Below are 21,539 nucleotides of genomic sequence, written 5' to 3' on the forward strand. Positions count from 1 at the left end.
TGTTACTCTCTGATTTAGTCATTTAGTATGAGCTTATAGTTCTGCATTTATGCAATCTGTGAATTCGATCAGGTGTATCTTTTTTCTATTAACGTAAGTTAATTATAGTAGCACAGCCAATCTTTGATTATCCTTGATAAGTAGGGAAAGAGCAGAGCATAAAAAGTTACAATTTAAAAATAATTCTTTTTGGTTTTTTTCCCCAAAAGATTGGCACCTGGGCTAACAACTGTTGCCAATCTTCCTTTTTTTTTTTTTTTTTTGAGGATTGGCACCTGGGCTAACAACTGTTGCCGATTTTTTTTTTTCTGCTTTATCTCCCCAGACCCCCCCGTACACAGTTGTATATCTTAGTTGCAGGTCCTTCTAGTTGTGGGATTTGGGACGCTGCCTCAACGTGGCCTGAGGAGCGGTGCCATGTCTGCGCCCAGGATCCGAACCCTGGGCCGCCACAGTGGAGTGCGCAAACTTAACCACTCGGCCACGGAACCGGCCCCTAAAAATAATTCTTAAATCTCAGTCAAGCCAGTATTTTGTTTGTTTGTTTGTTTTTTTAGGAAGATTAGCCCTGAGCTAACATCCATGCCCTCTTCCTCTATTTTATACGTGGGATGCCTACCACCTTATGGCTTTTGCCATGTCCGCACCCGGGATCCGAACTGGCAAACCCCAGGCCGCCGAGAAGTGGAACGTGCGAACTTAACTGCTGCGCCACCTGGCTGGCCCCTAAGCCAGTATTTTTGTTGAATTTTTTTCTTCAGTAACAATTTATGCAACCCACCCTACCACCTCAGAAATTTTTTCAGTAATACATCAAGTAAACGAAATGACAGCTTGTATAATTTCATTTTAGTTCATAATCTGGTTTCTGTTAGAGGTGCTAAGAGTGAATGACTCATGACTAAAAGGGGATTAAAAGGTGATTTTAGATAATCCACATTATTTGAATAATCCTTCCTTGAAAAACAGCAAATGAATGAGCATTTCACAGGATGGGTTTTTTCTAATTTATCTCAGGAATATATTATTCTGACCAAAAAACTACAGAAAACACCATAATAAAATAAAATATTTGCATATCCTATCTATGATCCATAGAGAGTATGCTAAGAATCCTATTTAATAAAGTACTTTTTCTGATTCTAGTTCTTTTAAAGAATGATGTAGTTGTTGAAATGTTCTGTGAACCATTAGTTATATTATTAAAATATCATGGGGGACTTTCATTGTCATTTTTCAAGGATTTCACTTAAAAATCTTTATTGTATACTGTTTGCATTATAGTCTTGGAAGAGAAATCTTATAGCCCTGTCATCAGTTGAAATTATTCTTTAAGATTCTTCATATTTACAACCACAGTAATTCCAACTAGTAAAACAAAAACTACATAAATACTCAAAAAGCATCCTGGACTAGACCCAAGTGGTTGCAGTGTTATGTATCTCATCTCAGTGCCCTACTGGGAATTTATATTCCTCCACTTACACTCCCTCCCCACCATTCATAAAGCTACCGTAGATCGTCAAGGTGAAGAGTACATTTTAGACAGTATTCAGGTTTTTTAAATTCTATTATCAGAAATCATTTTATCTTATAGAATTCATTTTAAGAGAGTTTTTTTAACCTATGTTTCTTTACAACCAATATAATTTCTAAACTTTAATCAGTTTTGTGGAGATATTTGGCTACCGCAAATGATGTTCCTAAATTTTTGCATAGAGTTCTTGTGGAATCCTACAACTAGTAATGCTCATTAAATACTGTAATTTAAATATCACCAACATTATACATCTTTCATTGAACTTCCTTAGATCCATTTGACACTTTTCATTTCTTCTTAATAAAAGCAAAACAGAAGGGGCTGGCCCTGTGGCTGAGTGGTTAAGTTCACACGCTCTGCTGCAGGCAGCCCACTGTTTCGTTGGTTTGAATCCTGGGCTCGGACATGGCACTGCTCATCAAACCACGCTGAGGCAGTGTCCCACATGCCACAACTAGAAGGACCCACAGCAAAAAATATACAACTATGTACGGGGGGCTTTGGAGAGAAAAAGGGAAAAAAATAAAATCTTTAAAAAAAAAAAAACAAAACAAAAGATAATCACACAGGTTTCTTGCTTTGTCATTTGAGCTATCTTAAAACTTAAGCAGCTTGCCAAATGGCCATTCACCACTTGCAAGTAGTAGTTAGATGACTTTTAAACCACATTAAATTTATTCATTTGATTATTTGAATTGAGAATGTCCTGAGAGGTGAAAAGAGAAGGAGACTGGTATTGCAAAGCTGACTTAAATCCCTTTTAATACCTGATTATGTATGTTGACATTTTGCCTCACTGTTTATCATTCCTTTTCAGTTCACATCTTGCTGAATTACATGCAGATCATTGTTTTTAAAGTATTTTGGAAAAAGAAGGTTATAGTACATTTTTCTTAAATTGTAACAAGTTTAAAATTTAGTGTTTCTTGACAACAAAATTCTGAGTATTCTAATGGCTTTTTAAAAAAATCATTTATTTGCTAGGTAAGTTCTCTTCTACGCTTTATGAGACTGGTGGCTGTGATATGTCACTTGTGAATTTTGAACCAGCAGCAAGAAGAGCATCCAATATCTGGTATGTGTGAAGTCATATTAGGAGAGTGTGTGAACTTGTATATATTTGACACATTTAAAGTTATTAAGCCTTGAGACGTAAAAGTTATTTTAAAAACAGTATTTTATATTGGCTTAAATAATTTGTCTTAGTGCATTAGTTTCTAGAAAGTTAAATTAGAATTTTTTGCTATGGAAGACAGAAGGCATTATTCTTAAAAGCGATTACGTGTTTTAAAAAATTAAGTACAAATTTTCTGTGGATCTTATAGTGGTACAGTGGTTTGCACAGTTCCGAATTTAACTATAGATTTCATGCTATATATATATTTTCGGAACTGAGGCCATGATTAAGAGGGACGGCCAGGGGCATTCGTATTGCACCGCTAGAGGTGAAATTCTTGGACTGGTGCAAGATGGACCAGAGCGAAAGCATTTGCCAGGAATGTTTTCATTAATAAGAATGACAGTCAGAGGTTCGAAGACGATCTGATGTATATATATACACACACGCACGCGCACACATATATATTCCATGATCTAAAAAAGCTTATTAGAAAAATGTTTACACAACTAGGTTCAAACCCATCAGTTCTCTTTCTTTGTGTAATTTAAAAATTTTATTTCCTTGTAAGGGTTTTGGTCAAGTATTTTTTTAAATGATCATCTCTCATTTTGTTTTACAGTTTGTTTACTAGCTATAAAAAGGAAGAATTTCTTAAAATATGGGTCATATGTTACATTTAGTTTCTTTTCCCTCCTGCTTTTAGGAAGGAGTTATATAAGATAATGGAGAAGTTAGGAGAAAAGCAAATAAGATTTTAGAAATCTTGATCATATAACATGATCACTTATTTAGAATGCATTAAAAAATTTTTTAAATTTTAATCTTACTGTTCATCTCTTCAAGTTGCTGCTTTGAGATCTATTATGAATTAGCTCACTTTTTTCACAAGGGTCATTTGATTCTTACTTTAGGACTTCCATTTAATGATGGGGAACACCTATTTAAATGTTACACCTCTATGGCAGTTCATGTGGTTTTTTAAGATCTGAGGGGCCATTTAAAGCAATAAGATCCTACAGTCACTTAGCTTAGCATGCTGAAAAGATAGAACATTTAGAAAAACTATACTTTTTCCAGAGCTTCTTAGTCCCCTCTCAGAATGCACCCTGTCAAAAATGTTAAATTCAAGTCTTAGATGATTTTGTAACAGTAAAAACAGTAGGAGGGTGGAGTAATGGAAAAATTATGTTTAATATAATTCAAGTTAAGAACAAGTCTTTATACCATAAACTTGGTAAGGTTTCACATTTTGAAATCTAAACTTGACTAAGCTGTAGAAACTGAGTTGTCATGTTGTAGGCTATTGTAGCTAAAATTTATTGTGGTTCCAGGCAATATATTAATTGCTTTCTTAAACACTTTTCACAAGGACTTTGTGATAGAGGTACTATTATCCTATGTTACTGATGAGGAGACTGAGGTATAAAAAGGTTGGATAACTTGTGCAAGATCTCATTCGGTTGATGAAGAAATTTAAAGATAGATATTCTGACCCAGAGGCTATGCTCTTAATCACAATTCTAAGATATTCTGACCCAGAGGCTATGCTCTTAATCACAATTCTAGGAAAATGCTGTTTTGCATTTTGAAGTTTACATGAGACAGTGAGGACATGTAAATATCGTCCAATTGTTAAAGTAGTTTTTTCCTACTACTTGACAAACTGTTTATTCCCTAAAGTCTTTTTCATTTTATTTTAGTGACACGGATTCTCATGTATCCAGTTCTACCTCAGTTCGGTTTTATCCACATGATGTGGTAGGTTTTCCTTTATTTTTATAAAATGATGTATTTTCAGATTAACTAAGTATACAAATCAGAAAAATAGATGTAGTTATAAAATATCAATTTTGTTGAAAACTATGGAAAAATCACCTTTGCTGTCCCATTGTGAATCTCGTGTTACAAGTCCTTTGCTAAAAAACAAACATAGAACACCATAAAGTTTAATTAGCTATATATTGATCAATTATTATACTTCTGAGGGTGTGTAAAGGTCCATTTTCTCACCAGTATCATAATCTGGTTGTGCCTTTTTTTTTTTTTTTTTTTTTGTGAGGAAGATTACCCCTGAGTTAACATCTGCCGCCAATCCTCCTCTTTTTGCTGAGGAAGACTGGCCCTGAGCTAACGTCCGTGCCCATCTTCCTCTACTTTATATGTGGGCTACAGCATGGCTTGCCAAGCAGTGCCATGTCCGCACCCACGATCCGAACTGGTGAACCCTGGGCCGCCAAAGCAGAACGTGTGCACTTACCCACTGCGCCACTGGGCCGGCCCCTGGTTGTGCCATTTTTATGTGTGCCATTTTAAAACTTCACTTTGAATATTATGATTTTGGTGCATTATCCATTGGTTGACTGTTAGTTATTCATATACCAGTGTGTGGGGGAAAGCTTAGTGATGACATCACTAAAAATGCCACATGAAATACAGTGGGTATAATTTAAAAAGGTAACACTGCGTTTGACATCAAGATGTATATGTTGAAGTTGGAAAAGACAAAATGGATGAAATCCTTATAAGCAACATGTAAGAGAGATATATAGATAAATGTAGTACCAAAGGGATTAATTATTAGCACCTTTCTGAAGGTGATAAATTGTGAGCAAGGTTTTAAAACCATAGATATGAGTTGGCATAGAGAAAAGGTTTTCAACTAGTGGACATTTGGCAATGTCAGGAAACATTTTTGCTTGTCACAACTTGGGGAATACTTCTATCTATTGGATAGAAGCCAGGGTTGCTGTTAAACATCCTATAGTGGACAGCATAGCCCCTACAACAAAGAATTATCTGGCTGAAAATACCTGTAATGCCAAGATTGAAAACCCTGGCATAGAGGATAAGAAAAACGTGGGGAAGTATTTGTCAGTGCTTAGTGATAGAAATGGCTTTGTTATATACAGGAAGCAAATTTTCTTGGCTTTACCCACATATGTGTTTGCAAAGAAAAGGCTATCCCCACTTTTTTGCTGTAGTGTATTCCTGGAAACTCCATAGGAAAGCAAAAGTGGGAAATGATTATTTTATTATTTTCCACTGTTAAACATATGGGAGCCTTGAGGTTTCAAACTACTGGCTAGTGCTATGCTAGATGCAGTAAACTTTTGATTCTTTCAAAGGCAGGGGATACTGGAGAACTGGTGAATGGATGAGTTAAAGTTAAAAGATAGGTAAGGTGGTAACTTCCTGTATAGCCTCAGATTAGCAGCCTGCCAAAACAACAAAAAAAAGGGGTGTGGAGAGGGATTTGAAAACAACAGTAACAGTGAAGAGACTGTTGGAAGAAATGAGAGTCAAAGGCATTGGATCGACGGCCATGGAGCTTAGATTTAGCATGGCAGTGAGGTTCATAGCTTAATGAGAAAGGACCATGAATGTGACAGGGAGAGGGGAAGCCATTAGTGATTCACTGTAAGTGATTTTAATGGGTTTACTAGCTACACCATCATAAAATGTTAAGATTTCAAACACTTTTCCTAATACAACCTTTCCAAAAGGCCTGTTGATTACTTTGCTTTGTTTTAGTTCACTTCCTATTGTCACCGTCTGTACAGTCACATGTTGCTTAGTGAAAGGGATATGTTCTGAGAAATGGATCATTAAGCAATTTCATCATTATATGACCATCATAGACTAGACTTACACAAACCTAGATGGTACAGCCTACTACACACCTAAGCTGTATGGTACTAATCTTAGGGGACCACCATTGTACATGCAGTCCGTCGTTGACTGAAACATCATTATGCAGTGCATGGCTGTAGTTTCTAATGATCATAAAATATCCACAAGTGGGCTAATGTTGAAAATTAAGGGGGCTCAGATAATTTGCAGGCTAATTGAGTAGCCCTTGAGTCATGACTTGTTAAAGATATTTTAACCTTTTAATGCTGACTTTCTTTTAGCTCTCTCTTCCGCAGATTCGGCTGAACAGACTATTGACCATTGATACAGATTTGTTGGAACAACAAGACATTGATCTAAGCCCTGACTTGGCAGCAACTTATGGTCCAACAGAAGAAGCTGCCCAAAAGGTTAAACACTATTATCGCTTTTGGATCCTGCCGCAGCTATGGATCGGCATTAACTTTGACAGACTCACACTTTTGGCTCTGTTTGATAGGTGAGAATATAGTGTGATATTAAATATGTGCACAGATTTTATTTTTAAATTGAAATGTCCCTAATTACCCATTGAGGTTTTTACTTGGTTACCGTGTTGGAAAACGTTTCCTGTTTTGGTCCTTTTGGAATAAAATTTAAGTTAATAGTGTTCCCAAACATTAACTCTCTTGAATCCATTAAAAACTTTTTGTGGCAATTAATGTTTATACAACATCATTCTTTTTATTTTCAATAAGAATCATGCAACTGAGGCCAGCCCTGTGGCCTAGTGGTTAAGGTCAGCGCACTCTGCTTCAGCGGCCCAGGTTCATTTCCTGGGTGCAGACTTATACCACGTGTCAGTGGCGACGCTATGGTGGCAACCCACATACAAAATAGAGGAAGATTGGCACAGATGTTAGCTCAGGGCAAATCTTCCTCAAGCAAAAAGAGAAAGATTGGCAACAGATGTTAGCTCAGGGCAAATCTTCCTCACACACACATACACACAAAAAAAAGAATCATGCAATTGTACTTAAAAGCCAGAGAATATGTGGTGTTTATGATCATAAGGTTATAGGTAATAGGACCCTAAATAAAAAGGTATAAGATGAAACTTTTGTTTCCCTATTTCTTAGCACTAGTCTTAATAGTAAACAACATTAGTCTATCATGAACTTGGTGACCAAATGCTGCCTCCATTCAACATGGAGTAGCAAGGACTGGATTTACCCTCCTAGCTGAAACAATGAAAAGCAGACAAAATGAATGAAACAGTGGTTTTCAAGACAGCAAGGGACAGTGATTGCTGAGAGATGGGAAACAAATTATGTGAGCCCTACAACTGCCCCAGTTTACTGCCTTACGAGAGATCCCAGGCTGCCACACCGGGAGAAGGTACTGAAGTAGAGCCTAGCAGACTTCCAGAGTTGAGGAGATGGAGCTGCAAGTCCAGGGAGACTAAGGCAGCTAGAGTCCATAGGACAGAATATCAGACAGAGAATCTCAAGAGCTCTGCAGTGGGTCTCCTTGACTATTCAGCAGAGTATTGATAAGTGAATGTCTGTGAGGAATCTACCAGGGAAATAACTGTGTGAAGGAAATAGGACAAGTAGTGCCTGGCACTCACACAGGGCAGGAAATAAGTGCCTGTTCCCACCGGCCAGATAGAAGGAACTTGTAATTCATATTTTATGCTGCATAAGATATTCACTCAGGAAAGTCTTGCCTTACAGATGTGGAATAATTAGCCCTAGCATGAGCACTGCTCCAGACCCACCTAACAAGTCATAAAAGATCTGAAAGGATCAAACTGTTTCTAAGTAGCATAACAAAGCTCAAGAAGATTTCTAGAAATCCAGAAATTCTCAGCACCCAGTAAGTTAAGATTCATGATGTCTGGCATCCAGGGATTACCAAGCATGCAAAGAAACAAGAAAATATGATTTATAATGAGGAAAATAATGAATCAGTTGAAACCAACCTGTAACAGTCACAGATTTAGAATTAGCAAAGACATTGAAACAATTATAACTGTACTCCATATGTTAAAAAAGTTAAGTAGAGGCATGGAAGATATAAGAAAAGACCCAAGTCAGACTTACAGAGATGAAAACTAGTGTCTGAGATGAAAAATACAATGGACGGCATTAATGGTAGACTAAATATTACAGAAGAAAATATTAGTGAACTTGAAAGCATGACAATAGAGGCTATCCAAAATGAAATGGAAAGAAAAAGGTATCATCCTTCCACTCCCATCCCCCAAAGAAAAGAACATCGAAACAAAGTAAAAGTAACCTTTTGGACAACTTCAAGAAGAGATGGGGACAGAAAAAATTGGGGGGAAATAATGGTGGAGAACTTCCCAAATTTGATGAAAGCTTTAAACATCTGCATTAAAGAACCTCAGTGAGACCCAAGTACGAGAAACATGAAGAAAACTGCACCAAAACATGTAATTGCACAAAACCAGTGATAAAATCTTAAAAACTGCAAGAGAAAACAGGACATAGTTTGTTAGAAAAATGAGGATAAGGAAGACGTCAGATTTATTATGGGAAATAATGCAAATGAGGAGACAGTGGAGCAACATCTTTAAAGTATTGAAAGGAAAAAAAACCTGTCAATCTGGAATTCTATACCCAGCAAAAATATCTTTTAATAAACCAAGATGAAATAAAGACATTTTCAGACTGGAAAAAACTGAAAGAATTCTTCGTGAGCAGGCGCACACTACAAAATATGTTAAAGAATGTCTTTCAGGCAGAAGGAAAGTAATACCAAATAGAAATACAGACCTACCCAAAGGAATAAAGATTACTAGAAATGGTAAGTCACTACATTGATGACAATATATAAGATTTTTCTTACTAATTAGATCTCTTTAAGAGATGATTGTATGTTTAAGCAAAAATAATAATGTATTGTGTGGCTTATAACATACATAAATGTAAAAATTCATGACAGTAATAGCATAAAGGCCAGGAAGGGATATATAAAAATATACTACTATAAGTTTCTTATACCATATGTGAAGTCATATAACATCATTTGAAAGTAGACTGTCATAAAATGTATACTGTAAACCCTAAAACAACCACTAAAATAACAAAAGAGTTATAGTTAGTAAGTAAAAAAAAGAGATAAAATGGATTCATAAAAGTTACTCTGTTAATCTAAAAGAAAGCAGAAAAAGAGGGGAAAGATTAAGAATAGATTGGCAGATAGAAAATAAATGACAAGATTATAATTGGAAAAAAGTCAAAAATTGTCAAATTGGGGTAAAAAGCCGGACTCAACTCTGTTCTGCCTGCAAGAAATGCACTTAAATATAAAAACAGAAATAGGTTGAAACTAAAAGACTGAAAAAGATATAATGTACTGACACTAATCGAAGGAAAGCTGGGGTGGCTGTATTAATGTCAAAGTAGATTTCAGAGCAAAGAATATTGTCAAGTGTAAAGTCATTTCATAATGATAAAGCGTCCTTTAATCCATAGGATTTAACCATCCTAAGTGTTTCTACACTTAAAACAGCACTTTAAAAATACATTAAGTAAAAGCTGATAGAAATAGAAGAAATAGACAAATTTACAATTATAATTGAATTCAACACCCCCCCTCAATAATTGATAGAACGAATATATAGAAGATCAATAAGTATATAATAGACTGGAACAATACTGTCAACCAACCTAAGTTGATTGACGTTTATGGAACACTCCACTCATAACAACAGAATACACATTCTTTTAAGTGCACATGGAACGTCTACCAAGATAGACCATATTCTGGGCTGTAATACAAAGGTCATATTTGAAAGGACTCAAGTCATACTTAATGTGTTCTCTGACCATAGTGGAGTTAATTTTAAATTGATAGCAAGAAAAACTTGGAAAATCCCTAAATATTTGGAAACTAAATAACCCTTCTAAGTAACTCAAGGATCAAAGAAGAAATCAAGAGGAAAATTAGGCAGTGTTTTTGAACTGAATAAAAAAACACGGCATATCAGAATTTTTGGAATGTTACTAGCACAGTACTCTGGAGAGTTTATAGCACTAAATAAGAAAAAAAATCAAATGAGTGACTTCACCTTAAACCTGAAGAAACTAGAAGGAAAACTAGGAAAACTGGAGCACATTAAGTCCAAGTAAGCAGAAGAAAGAAAATAATAAAGAACAAAGCAGAAATCAGTGAGGAAACAGAAAAACAATAGAGAAAAATCAAGGAAATTTAAAAGCTCCATCTTTAAGAAGATCAATATAATTGGTAAACCTTTAGCCAGGCTGATCAGGAAAAAAAATAAAGAAGGTATAAATTATCAATATCAGGGATATGAGATAGGATATCACTACAGATTCTACAGGTATTAAATGGATATTATGAACAGCTGTATGTAAATTAATTTGACAGTGGACAAATTTCTTGAAAGAGGTAAATCATCAAAGTTCATTCTGAAAGAAATACATTACCTTAGTGGTCCTATATCTATAAATGGAAATTGAAGTTAAAAACCTTCCCATAAAGAAACTCCAGGCTTAGATAGGATCAAAGTAATATCTCGAATCAGTGAAGTGGAGAAAGGATAGCTTTTTCAACAAATGGTGCTGAAACCATTGGATTTCCATATGCAAAAAAATGAGTTTGTATCCTTACTTTGCACCATATTACAAGAATTAATTCAAAATGGATCATAGGTCTAAATGTAAAATCTAAAACAATAAAACGTCTTAAAAACAAAAAGAAAACATAGGAGAACATTTTTGTGACCTTGGGTTAGGCCAAATTTCTTAGATGTGACACCAAAAACAAGATCAATAAAAGAACAAATTGATAATTTGATTCATCAAAATTGAAAACAAAAACAAAAGAGAGCACATGTTCGGTGTCTAGCAACATAGAAAGTATTTTGTGTAGCAGGGACAACAAGGATCATTGGATTTGGCAAATCCGGAATTCCACAACTGCCATATAAGATCAATGAAAACACCAGTGTTTCTTGATTTGAAAATGCTATTGAACTCGTTTTAATCTGATACAACTATCAAATGACATAGTAGAGATGTTTGTGAATTTTATTTCTTAGGTTAATTGATCATTATAAATATGACATTGACTTAAAAAACAAATTAGTAAAAACATTTTGTGATTATAAGAGTAATTCTTTACCCATTATAGAAAATTTAAATATGCAGAAAGATTTTAAGCCAGAAAGAGGCCAACCACAATTCTACCCAGATAGACCATTATTAGTAGTATCATTTTGATTTGTCATCTTTTTTACCCTGTGTGTATGTTTTTTGAATAACAAGACTTATATCTTCCTATATACACAGTTTTGTGTCCTGCTTTTTTTGTATAGCAGATGTACTGAGCATGTTCCTGAGTCAGAAAACATTCTTTAAAAACAAGACTTCTAGGGGCTGGCCTGTTGCGTAGTGGTTAAGTTTGCACTCTCCACTTCAGTGGCCCAGGGTTCGCGGGTTCGGATCCCCGTTGTGCACCTACACACTGCTCACAAGCCACGCTGTGGCTGCATCACATATACAAAATAGAGTAAGATTGGCACAGATATCAGCTCAGGGCTAGTCTTCCTCACCAAAAAACCCCCCAAAAACAAACAGAACAAGACTTAGCAAGTATTTAGCATTTTGTGAATCAAATTTCCCCAAGAAGTAATGAGACAGATTTTTACCTTTTGGTGAGACATATAAAGATCATTTTCATTGCTCTGTGTAATGTCTTGGGCATCATATTGTTTCTTTTACAGTGTCAGTTTAATAAAAGAACTGTCTGAGCAACTTTGACAGAGGCAGTATTGATCATCTTTATCACTGCCTTCATTCTCAACATGTGTAACAGCCTGTATTTAAGTAATTCTAATAAGTTAGTTTTCAGATTATTTCAGATGATTTAGAGATGGGGAAAATGAAACCACTGGTATCAAAATTTGGTTACAACCTTTGTCATATATAATAATTGTTTTAAATTTAATTTTCTAGAAACTGTTTTGAGATTTTTTTTCCTTTTTTTTCTTTTGCTGAGGAAGATTAGCCCTGAGCTACTATCTGTGCCAGTCTTCCTCCATGTTATATGTGGGTCACCATCACAGCATAGCTGACGAGTCATGTAGGTCTGCGCCCGGGATCTGAACCCACAAACCCAGGCCACTAAAGTGGAGCATGTGGAACTTAACCACTATGCCAAGGGCCTGCCCTGAGATTTTGTTTTTCAGACTTGATCCTTTGTGTATCTCCTTTATTTGCCATCTGAGTTGCTTAGTTATTCTGCAACAAATTTGACAGAAAAGGAGATGTTAAGAAGAGTAAAGTTTTAAAATAGAAATTAGAACTATATTATGTGTTAAAATTAAAACTTCACAATCCACTGTAGGATGCTTTATTTGCACATAAGAATTTGTGTTAATTTTCCACATAAACTAGTTTCTTTTTCAGTATAATCCAAAATCTTATTCAAACCCAGTACCAGAAAACACCTCAGGAAGCATAATATGAACTTTCCGTTGATGTCTTCCCTTTTTTCATTCTGATTAATTTCTTGTATTGATGATATACATTTTTCTGTCTGCAGAAATCGTGAGATCCTGGAAAATGTGTTAGCTGTCATCCTGGCTATTCTTGTGGCTTTTTTGGGATCTGTTCTTCTCATTCAAGGCTTCTTCAGAGATATCTGGGTCTTCCAGTTCTGCCTGGTCATAGCCAGCTGTCAGTACTCGTTACTTAAGGTACCAGCGTCTCTTCTTTTCAGACTTTGGAATAATAGTTGTGTTACAATGCAGAAGATTTTGTATCATTCACTATTTCACTAGGATAATTTTTAGATTTATTTTCCTTGGATGTTTAAGTTAGATTGGATAGGGAACAAAAGGGACATATAAACATTAAAAAATAATGCTATGTAAATGAAGTTTCCTAAAAACTGTATTTTTGTGTTAAAAAAATATTTGGGCATTTGTTAAAAATAAGAATTTGCATTCTTTTTTTTAAAGATAGGCACCTGAGCTAACAACGGTTGCCAATCTTCCTTTTTATTTTCTCTTTCTGCTTTTTCTCCTCAAATCCCCCCAGTATATAGTTGTATATTTTAGTTGTGGGTCCTTCTAGTTGTAGTACGTGGGATGCCGCCTCATCGTGGCCTGATGAGCGGTGCCATGTCCGCACCCAGGATCCGAATCGGAGAAACCCTGGGCCGCCGTAGCGGAGCGCGCAAACTTAACCACTCGGCCACAGGGCTGGCCCCAAGAATTTGCATTCTTGAAATTCATTTCTTTTTAATTTATCAATATTAACTCTCCCACTCCCATATTTTAGGCCTTCTGTTCTGTAGGTGAAATTTATTAAAATCCATCATTGGTGGACCTAGTCAAAACTAGAATATATGTTCTTTAGGGGCACCAAAAGCAGAAGGTTGGTATCCCTTTGCTGTTGTTCAGTAGTGGCTCTAAAATGCCAAATGTTATCAATTTTAAGCTTTCCAAAAATGGGAGAATGAAATAACAGATTTTTCACCTTCCATGCAAAATCATGTGGACTGTTAATGTGGACTGTTTTCTTTCCTTTCTTTCTTAAGTAAATACCCTTGTGTGTATTGGTTATTTGCCTGATATATGGTGACATGCAGAACCCTGCCCCATCGTGAAAAGTATTGAGTTCTCTTTATACCATCAGCTTTCCTTTCCTTTTTCCTCTCCCCATTTATAGATAGACATCTGGAATAAACCACCTATGTCAGCTGCTTGTTTCTTCAAGGCCCATCCATACTCATTTCCTCAATGCAGTACTGAAATTACAGTCTTTGTGGTGCTAATAATCTCTAATTGCCAAATCTGTGTCCTTTTCTTAGTCTTCATTCTCTGCCAGTGCTGCATCATATAATACCTCTGAATGCTACCTTCCATTTCTATATTCTCCTCATTGATGTTCTGTGACTATACTACCCTGACAGTTATCCTACTTTTCAGATATCTTTGTTTTCCCTTTTGGATGCCTCTTTGTTCTTTTGACCACTTCTTAATTTATGAGAATTCTCTAGAGTTTTATTTGGCCCTCTTCTCAGTTTGCAGTTCCTTGCCAGTGAAGTCATCCTCTTTTATTGTTTTATTTGTTGCCTCTATGTATGAATTATGTCCAGATTTATATCTCAAAGTCTTCACCATTCTCATAAGCTTTAGTCCTATATATCTAACAGGCAGTTGGCACATTTTAAAAATAGCACATCATGGGCCGGCCCGTGGCTAAGTGGTTAAGTTCGCACACTCCGCTTCAGTGACCTGGAGTTTCGCCAGTTCGGATCCTGGGCGCGGACATGGCACTCCTCAACAAGCTATGCTGAGGCGACGTCCCACATAGCACAACCAGAGGCACTCACAACTAGAATATACAACTATGTACTGGGGGGCTTTGGGGAGAACTAAAAAAAAAGAAAGACTGGCCACAGATGTTAGCTCAGGTGCCAGTCTTTTAAAAAAAAATAGCACTTGATCATCTTCTGATAAATATTTTCCTTTCTCAGTTCCTTTGCTTTTGACAGTAGTATACCAAGTCAAAATCTTAGAGCCTCTGCTCCATCCTTCTTGATCCCTAATAACAAATAACCAAGTACCTTTGATTAAATTCGTGATCCTCTGTTAAAATTTCTGGTCTTTGTTCTTGGTTTCCATTTCAACCCATCCCTTTATTGCCTTAAACCATTTAAATTCATTCCTTGGCTCCAGTGTCCCTTGTAGTTTTGTAGTCCCTCCAGTGTCCTGTAGTTTTGTCCACTGCTTTCAAGTTAGTATGGTTAGAAAAGGTAAAAGATGCCTGAGATTTTTGAAATTAGTTGACTAGAAGACTAATATCATAAACAGAAATGAGAAAGGCTGGAACAGAAGCTTTTAAAGACTGTATGTTGGAATTGAAAGTTTAATGATCGCCTGGTCTCATATCCAGCCAAGGGCCACATGCCAAACTCTGACCTTGGTCCCTCTAGAACTAGGGTGACGGTAGCCCATCCTAGTTAAATTATTTGGTATGCGTTGGAAATGAACTTGGGAGAAGAGTCATGATTCAGGAAGTGGCTGCACCTTTTGAACATTTTTGTGAAAAGTTGATAAAGTCTTTTACAAGGATATAGCTTATCTTATTTGATGTGAAAATGCAGATACCACGGAATTGTTTAGTAAGTTTGGAATTTGTGGGCAGAGCTAGAATTCTTCTTTAAGCTAACCCATATTTTGTGCCTTTCCTGAATGGAGTGATGTGGCATAAGAAAGCATTCTACCTTAACTATGCTTATGTGTAGTCATGAGCCAAGCAGTAAGATGGATCTGTCTGCCATATGCCATTTCAGAAACATTAAGCTAGATGCAAATGACTAATTGACCATAATAAGTTGAAGAGTCAAGAAAGATTTGAGATGTTTTTAATATCACAGTGATACCAGTATCTGGAGCTGATGTTTCATCTCCTGTTGAGTTTCAACAGAACTAATGTAGGTCATTTCTTATCTGTGGGGTATTCACTTGAAATTACTTCAGACATTTTGAAACTTGCTTGTAAAATTACCAGGACTTAAGTAGTGTAATCTATCTTTCTGTTTCACTTTTAGAGTGTTCAACCAGATTCTTCTTCTCCCAGACATGTAAGTCACTCTAATATACCTGTAACTGGTAGTTCCTTAACATTTATCAGAGCCTTTTTTTTTTTAGCCCTATGTCACATTGAATTAAGATTTATGTTATTATTTTCTCATCTGAGTTTTGACACACTACTAGAGAAATATAGGTGATTTATTAGCATGAAGTAAAATGACATTGTAATTGTAGACTCTAAATCTTGGTTGAAATTGGGCATAATTCATTTTTTGACAACCTCTTTCAGGAGGAGGTTATCAATTAGGGAGACATGGTTCATATAAACTCATGGTTATTTGATAACTTGCATTTAATAAACTTTGAACAATAAATCATGAATATGTATTGAGAAATAGAATTTTGAAGTAGGAAAAACTTTACATTTTTTTGCTTAGGTAATCATTAAAAGCAAGAATAAAGAAGTAATACATTGATCTCGTGTTTAGACCTGTGGACACTAAGGAGATTAAAAACCTTGTTAATCATTTTGTGACTTTAGACAAAAGCATTAGCTGCCTAACACTCTTTGTTGTGAAGTCTGGTTTTAGACCTTACTCTAGAGTGTTTATTTAATAGAAAGACCAAAGGGCTTCTCTTTAAAGCAGTTAAAAAACAGATTCCAAGAACAGTTTATGCTGGTACCTTCTTTCTTGAATAGAATTATTATTTTTACCCATACACTGGAATACTTAATGAGAGTAGATGAGCAAAACAAAACAAGGAAGCAAATGATTTTATTTCAACAGTATTTTATTTATTATTTTGTATGAATGTTTTTCAAGTGTAATAATACATGGAAGTATTGTTTCTAACTTTTTATTTTGTCGCAATTTCAGACTTAGGAAATGTTGCAAGGATTGTACAAAGACTTCCTGATGCCATTCACCTGGGATCCCTGTGTTAGCATTTTACTCTGTTTGCTTGTTCCCTCTCTGGTTCTTCTCACCAACACACACGTACACGCTTTTCTAAACTGTTTGAGACTGAATTGTACACGTGTTCCTCCTTTACCTCTAAATACCTCCGTGTATGTTTCCTAGAAACAAAGGCATTCCTTTATGTTAATTCCATGTAACTCTCACAATCAGGGCATTAACACTGATTCTATAGTATTTTCTAATCTACAGATCTTACTCAGGTGTTTCCTAGCATCTCAGTTGGCAATGGAAAATCCCTGATAACACATTTGTTCTTTTTAGCCTCTAACCTGGAGCAGTTCTTTAGAATTTGTTTTTCACAATATTGACATTTTTGATGGGTAGAGGCCAGTTATTTTGTGGCCTATCCCTCAATTTGAGTTTGTCTGATGGTTCTTCTCAATTAGATACAGGACATGCTTTTTTGGTAGGAATATTACAAAAGTGATGTGTTCTTCTCAGTTCATCCTATCAGAAAGCACACTGTGTTGATTTATCCTTCTACTGCTGATGTGAACTTTGCACTTTTAGCTAAGGGTAGTGTGGGCAGGGCTTTTCAGACTTTGCAATAGTAACATTTTGAGCTGAATAATTCTTTGTTAAGAGTTTGTGAGGGGAGTGCTGTCCTGTGCATTGTAGGACGTGTAGTATTACCTCTGACCTCTACCTACTAGGTGCCAATTCTAGCACGCTCACCCCAATTGTGACAACCAAAATTTCTCTCAACATTGCCAAATTTCGCTCTGGGGGAAAAATCACCTCCTACTCTCTTTAGAACTACTCCTGTAATGTAATGTCACTATTTTTCTCTTGTAGTTAATAAATATCTCATACGGAGATACTTTGAGATTGTATATGTATGTCGCATTGCCCGGCAAACTTCTACTCACTTGTTTTTAATGTCTATTTGATGTTTCTTGCCTGAATCACTTATCATTTGATGGTTGCTAAATAGTGATTTTCTAATTCCATCATTCCTTCTACATTTATTGGTTGACTTTTTACTGTAAGGAAGAACCTTCCTTTCTGTCTTAATTTCTTTGTATGGGTGTGGAGTGACAGATTCTTATTTTATTCAATGGACTATGCTGTTATTATCATTATTTATTTTGATGCTCAAGATGTCCCTGATTTGGGCTTTGGGATTCCATCAAGCTGCCCTCTGTGTCCTTTTGACATATCCTTATCATTCTTTAAGTACTTCCTTCTTTTTGGGCACAACCAAATGTTCCAGGCTCATCTTGTACTCTCCCAACCCCTGCCCCAACCCAGCCATTGCTGTATGGAACCCTGGTTCTTTTTAGTCACTCGTGCTATTTATGAACTAAGATCTGGATGCTAGTAATCTATATTACTAGAATGTCATTACTTCTAGGTCCTCTCAGTGGATAAAGCTAGGAAATATATGTATGTGTATGTACACACACATCTACACACATAGCTATTCTTATGTCTATTTATATTCATATTAAAAACAGTGAGTTCATACTGATAACTCTAATTTCAATCCAGTATCATAGGGTTCATTCTATTTGTCTTCCTTTCCATGTTTATAATTCTCTTCTGCCACAGTCAGAAACGTGGCTTCCATTTGGAAACATTTTGAATCCTTAGAATATAGGCCACCAAAAACCTCAATAGCTAATTGTGACTCTTAAAATTAACTAAACTGACTTCTTTTTTAATATCATTTTCAGGGTCATAATCGTATCATTGCCTACAGTAGACCAGTTTATTTCTGTTTATGTTGTGGTCTTATTTGGCTCTTGGATTATGGTAGCAGAAACCTTACTACAAACAAGTTCAAATTATATGGAATAACTTTCACCAATCCACTGGTGCTTATATCAGCCAGGGATTTAGTTATAGGTGAGTCATCTTTAAAATATCTCAGATCCTAACCTTTATTTGTATACACTTAGTGAATAAATAGATCAATTATGTAGGTAAAAATAGTTTTAGTAGGCTTATTTTGCTGTTTATTGTCCTCTCAGTGAGAAACAAAACTATAGGGCTATTATGAATGAAAAAAGTTAATGATGAACAAATATAGTAATTCTTCTGCATTTGAAGCAGACACAGTGGAAGATTTCCTTTGGATTCTTTATCTCAGGTTCCTTATGTGAGAATGGTTGAAATAATTTTAAAAGCTGTTCTTTATAGTTGAAAAGATTATTTAATACCCAAGCAATTATGTAGACAGAAAAAATTTAAAATGATATCTTTTAAAAAATTTAGTAGTTATATATTAATTTTGGATTTCTTTTTATTATTTATTTTATCATAAATGAACAAAAGGATGCATTTGGAATACTATCTTTAATATACTTCTCTTTCTTTCTATAGTGTTTACACTCTGTTTCCCACTAGTATTTTTCATTGGTCTCCTGCCTCAGGTGAATACATTTGTAATGTACCTTTGTGAACAATTGGATATTCATATCTTTGGTGGTAATGGTAGGTATTTCCTTATAAAGATTACAGATTACAGTATTATGTTTACAGATAATTAAGTAATAAACTGAATATTAAAATGCTTTTCCGGTTTTCATTTTAGAATTGAAATTAGAAAGAAAAAGACATTTAATAATTAAAGGCAGAGTGGGAATTAATACGTAGATAGGAAAAAGTAGTCAAGCCTGCTACTTTAGTGAAAGATCCAGAAATAATGGAGTTGATTTGTAAGAAGTGATAAAATACTATTGTCTAAAACTAAAAGTTATAGTGAGTTTACATGGAACCTGTATATAGACTTACAAAATATTATAGAAGATCATCTATCCCAAATAGATTGAGCTCTGATAAATAGTATTATATGTGGATTTTGAACTGGCATATGTATTTGGACTATATATTTGATTTCAGAGCTTTATTTTTTCTTTAGGATGGGAACTCCAAAATGAGAATGCTTTGAGTAAAAGCATTTTACTAAATAAGATTTTTAGAAATATCTCTGTTTTTAGAGTATATGTGGATATGAATTGATGTACTTAGAAATTTATTCCCCTATTATATGTATATTTTATTTTCAAAATAAATAAGACTATACCAGTATTACTCTGGAATAGATAATGGTTTGCAGAACTTGAAAATAACCCTATGGGCAGCCACTGTGGTTAAAATATACCCTTATTTAGTTTAACTATTTAAAATTTTAATGAAAGATGAGTGTACAACTAGAGAAAAAATATGAAAGAGAAAGAAATTACTGTAACTTTATAGTCTGTTTTCTCTTCATACTTCACATTTGCAGTTTAAATCTTCCAGGTATGTGCACTGAAATAATCTTTGGTGATAAAATGTTGGTATTATGGGTTAATTTTTTTTTTTTTTTTTAAAGATTGGCACCTGAGCTAACATCCGTGGCCAATCTTTTTTTTTTTCCTTCTTCTTCTCTCCAAAGCCCCCACAGTACATAGTTATATATTCCAGTTGTAGGTCCCTCCGGTTGGGCAATGTGGGATGCCATCCAGCATGGCCTGATGAGCGGTGCCCTGTCCACACCCACGATCCGAACCGGCAAAATCCTGGGCTGCCAAAGCAGAGCGCGCCAACTTAACCACTTAGCCACGGGCTAGTCCCTGGCTTAAATTTTAAATAGAAACTAAGCTTTTTCTGTGTTGCTGTGTATCTAGAGCATTTTTAATGTTTTGAAAATTTTTTGAAAGCGTGTGATTTAAAACTGGGTTGGTCTGTGACATAGCTTAATGTGAATAGAAGACAGTTTCAGTATTTAGGGACTATTATAGGTGCTATATTAATTAATCTACATACTATGGAGAGGGTTTAGTGTAGGTGATTTATAATAGCGAGCTTTGTCATAGTATGATTTACAAACTTGTGCAAGGTGTTAATTTGTTGTTTTTTGGGGTTTTTTTGTTTTCCTTTTTATTGAGTTCATAATAGTTTACATTGATGTGAAATTTCAGTTATACATTATTTCTTGTCTGTCACCACATAAGTGCCCCCCTTAACGCCCTGTGCTCATTCCCAACACCCCTTCCCGTGGTAACCACTGAACTGTTTTCTTTGTCCAGGTGTTTTTGTTTATATTCCACATATGAGTGAAATCATCTGGTGTTTGTCTTTCTCACTCTGGCTTATTTCACTTAGCAAATTCCGTCCAGGTCCTTCTATGTTATTACAAATGGGATGAGTTTGTCTTTTTTTGCAGCTGAGTAGTATTCCATTGTGTATATATATATATACACCACATCTTCTTTATCCAATCATTGGTCATTGGGGACTTGGATTGTTTCAATGTCTTGGCTATTGTGAATAGTACTGCAATGAACGTAGGGGTGCATATGCTACTTTGGATTGTTGATTTCAAATTGTTTGGGTAGATACCCAGTAGTGGCATAGCTGGGTCGTATGGTAGTTCTGTCTTTAGTTTTTTGAGGAACCTCCATACTGTTTTCCATAGTGGCTGCACCAGTTTGCATTCCCACCAGCAGTGTGTGAGGGTTCCCTTTTCTCCAGAGCCTCTCCAACATTTGTTGTTTTTAGTCTTAGAGATTATAGCCATTTTAACAGGTGTAAGGTGGTATCATAGTGTAGTTTTGATTTGCATTTCCCTGATGACTAGTGATGTTGAACATCTTTTCATGTGCTTATTGGCCATCTGTATATCTTCTTTGGAAAAATGTCTGTTCCTATCCTCTGCCCATTTTTTGATTGGGCTGTTTGTTTCTTTATTGTTCAGTTGTGTGA

The 21,539-nt window shown here is 35.5% G+C and overlaps 1 protein-coding gene across 6 annotated transcripts in view; it reads left to right on the forward strand.

Annotated features, from left to right (window-relative positions):
* Positions 1 to 21,539, forward strand: part of PCNX1 (pecanex 1) — a 170,712-nt gene that overhangs the window by 85,466 nt on the left and 63,707 nt on the right. For 4 of the 6 annotated variants that reach the window (XM_046647811.1, XM_046647814.1, XM_046647812.1 and 1 more), the window contains 7 exons: positions 2,525 to 2,615; positions 4,361 to 4,418; positions 6,572 to 6,789; positions 12,867 to 13,020; positions 15,885 to 15,917; positions 18,524 to 18,695; positions 19,173 to 19,283. In XM_046647811.1, coding sequence (XP_046503767.1) covers positions 2,525 to 2,615; positions 4,361 to 4,418; positions 6,572 to 6,789; positions 12,867 to 13,020; positions 15,885 to 15,917; positions 18,524 to 18,695; positions 19,173 to 19,283 — 837 coding nt within the window. The remainder of the gene's footprint in view (positions 1 to 2,524; positions 2,616 to 4,360; positions 4,419 to 6,571; positions 6,790 to 12,866; positions 13,021 to 15,884; positions 15,918 to 18,523; positions 18,696 to 19,172; positions 19,284 to 21,539) is intronic. The other 2 variants (XM_046647813.1, XM_046647817.1) reach the window with 1 other exon arrangement.

The sequence above is a fragment of the Equus quagga genome, chromosome 20 (assembly GCF_021613505.1).
Source record: "Equus quagga isolate Etosha38 chromosome 20, UCLA_HA_Equagga_1.0, whole genome shotgun sequence".
Taxonomy (NCBI): domain Eukaryota; kingdom Metazoa; phylum Chordata; class Mammalia; order Perissodactyla; family Equidae; genus Equus; species Equus quagga.